This window comes from Octopus sinensis, unplaced genomic scaffold (assembly GCF_006345805.1).
Source record: "Octopus sinensis unplaced genomic scaffold, ASM634580v1 Contig18900, whole genome shotgun sequence".
Classification (NCBI taxonomy): domain Eukaryota; kingdom Metazoa; phylum Mollusca; class Cephalopoda; order Octopoda; family Octopodidae; genus Octopus; species Octopus sinensis.
The window spans coordinates 1-10,351 of NW_021836126.1; the positions used below are offsets into that span (position 1 = coordinate 1).

Sequence of the window (10,351 nt, forward strand, 5' to 3'; positions counted from 1 at the left end):
CAAAACCAACGATAACCCCGATAATTGCAGAGAAGGAGTCGAGACAGATACATTGCAGATCTGATTGACTTTCGACGTTATTCAGAAATCAATGATTCCTTTAAATGGGATTAATGTCATTTTAGTGTAGATTTTGGTTATAATTGATTCTTTTTCTAAATATGTCGTTGTCGAACTTGCCCATGACTAAAACATCAAAAGAAATTTCGGAATTATTTCAAAAAGTATTTTTCATCGGCCCCCCATAATTTTACATACGGATAATGGAACAGAATTTTGCAACCTTTATGTTGAAAAATTATGCGGAAAAATATAAAATTAAAACACGTACGAGGTCGACCAAGAGCTCCGTGGATACAAGGTCAAGTGGAGAGAGGTTGTATTTTAATTATTTTCTTATTAGATTTAACCAAAGTATAAAGCGATGGATTTATCTCTACTAGCGCATCAAATGATTTTTGGAAGAATACGTTGAATGTATTAAGGACATGTTTTCGACTACAACAATACAGTCCACTCGACGACGAGAAGAAAGTTCCTTTTTATCTCTCATGGGAATGGAAAATCCAGGGAAATTGAAGATGACACAATGAAAGCCTCCTTTCATATGATGACGACCTCAATGAGGCTCGGGAACAAGCATACGTCAATTTAATAATGTGGTGAAAAAATGGTTGTGCAACGAAGAAAGTGGAGATTGACGACGGGATCCATTGAAATTGGAGCCAAGGATTATTTAAGGTTGAATTGTCTTAATTTAATTTCAAGACAAGATAACGATGCAAACAAAGAAAAATTTCTCTGTTTGATGGCGCGTCCGAATAAGAAAATTTAGAGTTTTGGAGGAAGCAAACAATATATATAAGATCCAAAGTGAAATGGGGAGATAATCGAGGGGTTCATCATTCAGTTATCTAAAATTGATTAATTAAATTAAATTTGTAATAAATTAAAAAAAAATAATAAATTTGCAATATTAAAAATTAATGGCTAGCCCTAATTTTAATATAAAATGTCTAACAAGGTACGGTTAGCGCAAAATTTATAGGGTATGTTGGTTTTATTGACAGAACAGCATTAGATTTTATTGGATTTTATCAATTTGTGATGTTGGCGTTTCATTAACGGCGTGTTCACTAAGGACGGTTTTAAAGACTGCATAATGTAACAAAACAACAAGGTATGCCAAACGCGTGATTACACGTGGAATAATTTATTATTAGGTTTTATAATAATTGGATAACCAAAATTAAGATAATTTATTAATAAAACAAACATTATTTTAATTAAAACACAATTCTACCTAGTAGCTTATAAAGAGTGTAAATATTAGAGCGCATATCTTAGTGATGCTCCAGATAGCTGAAACAAGGACAAAGAAGTGCGATCAAGATTGTTGAGGTGTCAAAAGTCGTTTTTAGTTATCTGCAAATTCTCATTAAACCAACTGTACTCTCAAAAATGACAGTGAATGCATTTTAGAGGTCAAATGGATTTTTAAAGTATTTATTAAACGGAAACAGCAGTGTTGTCAAAATCCTTGCAAACATGGTGATCCACAGCTAAGGTGAAAACTCCAATACGCTCCTCGACTTGCCTGCCTTAAACGGACACAAGGAAGTAGTAAAATTTCTCATTGAGAATAACGCAGTTATCGAAGCCAGGTTAGCTTATTTGCATGAACACAGAAACTAATTTTTATGAAAACCTCTCGACTGTGCGGCAACATATGGCAATGTATGTCGAATATTGCTTAATGATGACACCCCAATCAATGCAAAGGATCGTGCAATGTTAAATTTTTTATATTTGGTTGAGACAACTCCACTTCGTTTGACACCCGCTTCAATTCAATTGTATAATATTTATTTTCATTTATTGTGTTTATGATATTTTTTTATTCCAAGTTTCGTTGGAAAATGTGTTCATAATCACGTTAGCTCAATAATCCTCGTCTCCTGGAATTTTTCTCCTCTTGGGAGAGCTTTCCACCAACGCACCATCAGCACTTTCATTCTCCGAACACAAGATTTTCCCGTTTGCTTCATCCGAAGGGTCCTCGCAAGATTGATTTGCCACTTCAGCCAACGGAATAATTCGGACTGGTGCCCCGTAAAGCATCTTTAGTTCTCCAGCCAGCAAATCGTATTTATGCAATTTCTCAACTTCGGTTTGTTTGAGTCTCTCCTGCGATGTAATCCCCACCTCAATTATGGTGATCTCATTCTTCAATCTGTCATAAATAAAGATATCTGGCTTATTGAACTGAACTTGCGTATCAGTTAATATTGGCGTATCTACTCTTATCTCAACATTTCGAGTCGATAAACTAGACTGTACTGAATGAGACTTTAGTTTTCCAGTTTTCTTTATTCCAAACTGTCTGCATACGTGCAAATGGATGCACCTCACAACCTCATTGTGCCTTCTCACATAGTCACTATTTAGCATTCTGTTGCACCGTGTAGCCATGTGGTCTACTGTCTTCTTAGCTTTTTGCATGATCACACAGCGCACCCACGCGCAGAAGAAAAAAAACAAATTTCTATCTTGCAGAGGCAATACAAAGCTTCACTCCTGGTGTATTGTTCCCTTTGTACAGCAACTCGCTAGGACATTTTGAGTCGAAGAGTTAGAGTCTTCTTTAAACCTGAACAGGACAGAATGGAGTGACTGTTCTTTATTTTGTTGGACAAATATTACATGAGCCTCTCTCAGGATTTGTCAGTTTGTTTAAATTGTTAATCTTATACGGAATATTTAAGTTGATGTTTTTATTAGGATTCCCTTTGAGGTCTAATAAAATATTAAATACAAAGATAAGAATATTTTAGTTGATAATAAGATCAGTGTGATGTATTATATTTCATCTCGATTCTAGAAGAATTGGAAAAGAGCATTAATCATTATTTTTTTTTAATATTGAAATAAATGATATAATCCATTCTCCGAATCATGTACTATCAATTTACTTTAACAGAAGATGAAAAGCTTTGCCAACATCGTTATAACCCACATTAAAAATAATATTTGCTGAATTGTCAACAGATATGTTCCGAATTTCCATAAAGGATTCTTAGCCTTCAGTAGGGCAATAAAAAATATGTTTCAGTTCTCAACATGATATAAGTGTGAACAAGCTTTTTCTTGTCTTGTGACACAAACAGGTTGTTGTCAATTGAAGATGACCTCCTAGCCTGCTTAACTTCTAAGTAATATGCGCCACAGGAAAAAAACCTGTGGTTTTAAGTACCGCAGGAGAAAAAGGTCAGAAAAGGTTTTAGTTAGAGTGTTTTCCATAGTACTTTGAATAGTCTGGTGAGGTTTGTTAAAGTGTTTTCAGAATAATTATCATTGATAACTAATTCTATGAAATTTATCCTGTTCAAGGAGACACCCAATTTAATATTTACGACAGTTTAGCAACCATTCGATATTCAATAGTTGTCGCACTATTAGGTGATCCTTCTAAAATAATCCCCAAGACTGCCAGTCAATTGGTCGCCAAAAACCATTTAACTATCAAATAAAGAATAATCAATAACCAAATTATGTAAAGGTGTATCCTATAACTTAATAGTTTGGTCAATTTATTCAGGTGCTCATAGACAACCCCAAATCAACAAGTTTTATGAAATGGGGATTTTGTATCAACGGTATAATTATTTATTAAACTGGCCCAACCCAGATGCCCTCCAATGAATACTTGTTCGCCTCTAAATGACATGCAACACACAGCAGGGAGAAATGGCTTGAATTGGATGCCACTCCTTCTCTGTATGTACCCACATGACACCCGTAAATATAAGAATTCCATTAGTTCTGTGATACACGCCGTATTGTATAAAAGATGTTTGTCTCCTTCCGAAAGACAACTTTGGACTGAATGTTTGTTGATCAATTGAGGGTGTCGAACTCCGAGAAGATGCACTCAAGCAATCCTCACTGAATAAATGTCAGGACTGGAACCCCGAAGACTGAGGGAACAGTTTAATATCCTTTAGATTTGTTTGCGGAATGATTTGTAGTTTCCTAAACGGTTTGCGGTCACTTTTCATTCTATTTTGATTAATAATAATAAGTCTTTAAAATATACGCAAAATTAATTTAAAAATAGTTGGAATACATTTGGTGTGCCATGAGCGGTGCTTTGCGTATATGTGATGAAATCGACAGGGGACACGGAGACAGTACCTTCCCCTTAAATGTTAGCATGTGGTCTCTAATATAGTCCCTCGATTGGTCTGCTCACTGGAATGTGGTATATCGAAAAATAATACTGGAAAACCTCATATTTCTCGACGAATTTGACGAAAATTGCGACAACTATATAGTAAGCCACAACACTCACTTGTCAGCGAGAAATTGACTCAAATCCTCGAATCAGCCAACTCGAACGTTTCCCCTCAACCTCCTGGATTCCACTAATTTTCACCAATTACTTCACGGACTCGAATGGGGTATATATATGGGTCATCTCCCAGATCCCTCCCCACAACGACGACGTCCTCACCAAGAAGGCCTCGGGGGAAGTCTCGGGACTTGTGCGGACTCTCCGTTGCTGTAGTACTGTCGGGTGAGACTGCAGTGAAACCCAGGATGGTTGAGGAAAAGACTGATATCCCAGCAGCAAAAGAAACTAAAAATAGACGGACTGCTTGCCTAGTACATCATTCTCACATTGCAGCATAGAGAGCATATTCTCTGAACAGAGAACAATCTCTACCACCCTTCCATTAACACTTGTTCGTCGTCGGGGGAAGAGGATAGGAGGATAATGGAGTTGGTGAAAGAGATCTGGTCTTCCAAAACCTATTAAAGAAGAGAGAGCTCTTTCGGAATCCAAATCGGATGAGATTAATATTTCTGTTTCTAAAATTGCTCAAAATGAATTGAAGCAATCAACTTCTGAAGTTATGTCATACCGAGTAATTATGGTGAATTTGATCTGAAAGTTATATATAGGATGAGTTGATTTGCATTAATCAGGTTGGAACGGAGCTGGTTGGGCTGATTGAACAGATGCATGAACAGACTAATGTATTTTTGTATTTAACATTTATTTTGTAGCCTCTATTTCTTAAATTTGTTGAAACTGTGCACAAAAATTTAATATATATAATTTCTTGCACAATGTTTCTGTCAAATTCTTTTAATATGCTATCCTTGCTGAATGAATGGAGAACTGCTATGTTTAATGCATTATTCTCTTTGGGCTTAATATCATATTCTTTGCATAATCAGACCAAGTTTGAGAATGTGTCCGTCATTCATTATATTCCATATTGTGAAGAGTCTCAATAAGACTCGGGTTTATTTTCAAGAACCCAATATTTTTCTGTATTCTCTTGTGTATCTCATTTGCTGCTGCCGATCCAGTCATTTCTTGAAATTTATTCTGCGAGGCAACATTCTCTCGGAGGCTTACAGAGCTAGAAAAAAAATAAAATTAGAACTTTTTGCTGTAAGAAAATTTTCCCATGCTTGATTACATCACAAAGTAAGTTTTGGAACATTCAAAGTTTAGTTAGTGTGTCTATCACCTGTCATACTGAAAGCCGGTGTTGCAATGGAGGACTCATGGACGACGTCTTTGAATATATCATACAAAATCGAGGACTTGATACTGAGCGTGAATATCCATACGAAGGGAAGGTAGAATAAATTTTTTTTATTTGTTGACTGGAACATGTCGATACGTCGAGAATACTCTGACTGTGGTATCCTATGAAGACATCGAAAAAGGGTCGAAAGTTCAGCTTCAGAGGGCCGTTGCAAAAATCGGACCCATTTCGGTAGGAATTGACGCATCCTATAAATCTTTTATGCATTACAGCGGGGGTAATTTTTGAACTCTTATATTTGCAGGGATTTATGATAATCCTGACTGTTCCTCTTCTGAATTGGATCACGGTGTTTTAGTAGTTGGGTACGGTGTGGAAGATTGGAGAGATTTTTGGCTTGTGAAAAATAGATCTGGTATCTTGTCTTTACAATTTAGTTGGGGTCCATCCTGGGGTGAGGAAGGATATATCAAAATGTCTCGAAGTAAAAACAACCAATGTGGAATCGCTAAAGCTGCAAGTTACCCTGTTCTATAATTTTTTTGGACTATTGTTTTTGTTTTAATGGTATTTTGGTTTGTTTTATTGGATGATCTACAATTTTATTAACGCATTAATTATTTTAGTATTAAATGATAATTACTCGTGCAAAAACGGTAACATTTATGATTCATAATGAAACACAACTTTCATCTAAAGCAAATCTAATTATAGAGAAATTTTTGCTTTAGGGCACTAAATAAATTTTTCAAGGAAATAATAAAATTTAACTAATTTCTTTTCTGACTCTCAGGGACAACTAATTCATTTGATTATGATTTGGGATGGAGTCGTCATGAAGTTCTCCGAAAATTATATTGATAACTTATCTATCGAAGAAGCAAAGAGGACGCACATCCAATCAGTTACGCTGAAAATGACTCTTAAGAGTATGCTAATTGAGCAAAAATGGGATGAAGGTATCTGATAAAGAGTATGATTCTATTTCTGATCGGTTTGTTGAGATATCATGTACTGGTAGAGACGACCCAATGATTTCTGAAGAAGACACCTTGATAAAATAAGATGTGATGATTTTGAGTAAAAGGCAATGTGAGATAAGCTCTTCTTCTAAAAAAAAGAGAGTGGATACTAACGACTTGGAGTGCAGGTACACTTAATCAGATTTAAAAATATTTTTCTAAAAATAAAGAATACTTTAGAAAATTAGTTATTCTGGCTTTAATATAGAAGGTTCAAGCATTGATGTTGACCCTCCAAACATGAAATTTACAAGTACCGTTAAAGCTTCAAAAATTAGCGTTTTTTAGGAAATCAAAACATTTTTACTAAATCAAAGTAGCTATTTATTAGTTGTTACTTTCTTCTCGGCAAGGGAAATATATCTGAACATTCTAAGTTAAAAAGATTCATGATTATTAATAGTTATTTAATTCATTTTTCAGTAATGACATTTTTTAACTCTAATTTAATGTTGACATTGACAGAAATAACAAGATGCTTTCATACAGAAAATATACTTTCTATGGATTCAAGAAAGAAGAGTATACTGGTAAATATTCGGAATGACTTTAGTTAATCTCTTAATTATAACTAATTTATTTGAAATATCATAATTTTAACTGCAACTTTTTAAAAGTTTATTAGACATTGAATATAAAATTGAGTTGTTTAAAATTGGTAATAACTTGAGTTTTACCAGTCTTCTACAGTCTTTGTAGAAGAAATTTTTGTAGGGTTGTTTTTTCTCTTTGTAAAGTTTTGTTTTTCAACTTTGGAATCTTTGTAGGCAGTATATTAAATTCCTGTTTATTTATTTATTGAACCAGAAAACCACCGTCATAGCCAAAAGAAAGAAGAATTCAGGTGATCCCAGCCTAAATTCCCGTTAAATTAGATTATTGTTTCTAACAATTTATTTAATTTGTCCTATTTTGAATTTATTAATAATTTATTATTAAAGCCAAACAAGACTGATTATTGTTAGTAAATTTATTTAAGCATTCTAAAACTTAATAATCATTTCAATCTACCAGTAATTTTTTGTCAATTGAATCGACATCAGTTAGAAGCTCCCTCTTTTTCTTCTAAATTAAATATTAATTAACTAATACCTTATATCTGGCGACTTTTACTGCTGAATAAATAATGAATAGTGTTATTAATGAGATCTCGGTAAAAAAAATGAAGATTATGTGACAATGTTCAAAAAACTAAAATAAACTCTAACCATATAAAATACAAACCCAGAGACCGAATTTGTCAACCTCTTGCCATCGCCCCTGTTAAGGCCAGAGGGCTCCAGCTGGCACGGGATGCCGGTTGCCTCGAGCAGACGCTTTATTATGGAATTAAGCTGTCCGTGCCTGGGGAACCTCCCAGGGCATTTGCGGCAGGAGAGCGGGTGTAGACCTTTGCGGTCTATATGAGCCCCGCAACGGCGTTGGTGAGGCTGGCAAATGTCCAAGCCGAGTCGGAGAGATATTCCGATTCTTAAACAGTCTGGGTCCAGGAAGGTTCCAGCTGCAGGGGAAGGATAGGCGTTGATCCAGGCGCCAGTCCGTGGAGATGCTCCAGACAACAGACAAGCACGCCGGTGTTGGTCTCCGTGAGACAGTAAGTACCGGAAAGACTGAGAGCTGCTGATCTCCGTCCACTCGCGCATAAGGCATAGGTCAACGGGAGTATTTAGTCCGCAATCTGTCCACAACGATGTGCCGTATGAAAGCTCTGAGTCCGTGAGCGATCCAGAGGGAGGAGGAAGGATCTGGACTACGAGAGGCATGCATCGGTGAGAGGAAAAAAGAAAGCATGGCAAGGAGAGGACCGAGGGGGCTTGGAATCCGAGACCCCCGTGCCTGATAGGCAGGATAGCCTGTTTCCAGCCCATTTCGTCAAAATGTACGTTTGAGATTTGAACGAGAGTATTCCTGAGGTCAGTAATTAGCTTAGCTATCTTTTCATTTCCTTATTGTTTTGATGGTTATTGTGAAAAAAAGATAGATAGATTGGATGTTTTATGTCACAGTCGGATAAATGGACACGCGAATAAATGGACACTTTCAAAATTTCATTTTTGAGCAATATTACCATACAAAATACATGTTAATTTTTTCTAAGTCTCACTTTAAACACATTTTTAATAATTTTGGTACCTGTTGAAAAAAGCAGGATCTCGAAAAAACCAACATCCCACTGACCAACAATTTTTATTGAATATCGAGAAGTCTATTTGATTTTTGGTTAACCATTAAAAAATAATGATTTAAAATTGTAAATAAATCGGTTAAAATTGAGATAATAATTAAAATTTACATTAGAAAATAGAAAAAAATTTCTAGATTCCATTTAAAAGCTTCGTCTGCTCCTAACCCTAACTCAAATCTTAAACAACTAACCATAACCCTATCAGGGCTTCCAATTCTTTAAAAAATTTAGATGAAAAATTTTAAACAAAATCGTTAGTCAATTTTTGTAATTCTTGATTGTTTTCACCATTCTCATCTTCGATCAAGTACATGTCATTTTGTTGATCTACCACAATGTTATTTGTTGTACATAAATCTTTAATAAAACTCAAAAATGAGTACAGCTATGAAGAATAATATAAATTCTGTGCCACCGAGGTTCTTTTTCATTTTATTAATTTTTTGGTAAACCCAAAAAATCAAATCTTAGGTGCCTCTATTTGCATATTTTACGATTCTTGTTGGTTTGTTCACTGTCTTGTCTTTATTTACGCCTTTATTATTTTAATAATGATTAATCTTTCATAGGTACAAGCTCATATTTTAAATGAACTGCAACGGGTAAGTAATCATGTACTCTAAAACTACAAACAGCCTCTCTCAATTAAGTAAACGGAATCTCAACATTGATCCTTCCTTTAATGAGCTACCAGCCAAGAAAATCCACCGGAATCCAATTTCCAAGTCCTTAAATGATAAGGAAAACTACTGTTCAGGACAGTTCATAAGCCTTCATCCTAAACCTGAGAGCAAGCAAACCAAGATCATAAAATTGTGGTTAGAGATTGAGTCCAAGCACTGTCCTCCAAATTCCTTCAAGCCCTTGAACGTGACCTGTTATGCAAGGGCGAAACTGATTCACTGGCTCATGAAAGTGACCAAAACTTTTCAACACGACCGGGAAATATTTTACCTTTCCGTTGATATTTTGGACAGATATCTTGCGTTGAGTTACACTAAAATGTCTGAACTACAACTTGTTGGAATCACTTGTCTCTTTTTGGCAGCAAAATTCGAGTCTGACGATTTTTGTTGTGTGTCTGACTACTCTGGCATGACAGCAGATGCCTTTACTTCCAAAGATGTGATTGCTATGGAAATTAAGATCCTTTTTGCCTTGGACTGGGCGCTTCAAGTCCCCACTCCTTTTCTGTGGCTCAAGCTGTTTTTGCAGTCATATTTCTCTGACGATATTGATATTCCAAATTATTCCCAGTACAAGCTGATTCAGAGTTCCAAAGTATTCAAGAAGTGACATTTTAGCTGCTAACTTATGTCCTGTTGGATTCAGTGTCTGCTGAATTTCCGAGATCAATGCTGGCTTCCGCAATTTCGGTGGTCCTTATGAAAATTGTCAGACCTATATATAAGTACGAGCAGTTTTGCTGTGGTTATGATCTGCCTAAACTGACCAATTGCATTGCTTATGTTTTGAACGTTGTTAAACCTCATTTGGCATCTTTGTCAGCATTGGGACATGAGGCTTTTAGTTCGCGTGAGAGTGAGAATCACCATAATATGCAGGATTGGGATGATTCA

General features: G+C 35.6%; 1 protein-coding gene across 1 annotated transcript; it reads left to right on the forward strand.

Annotated features, from left to right (window-relative positions):
• Positions 1–9,383: 9,383 nt before the first annotated feature.
• On the forward strand, positions 9,384–10,067 carry LOC115231799 (G1/S-specific cyclin-E2-like). The gene has a single exon (XM_029801736.1). It carries the CDS (start codon positions 9,384–9,386, stop codon positions 10,065–10,067), a length of 684 nt encoding a protein of 227 aa, XP_029657596.1.
• Positions 10,068–10,351: the final 284 nt, after the last annotated feature.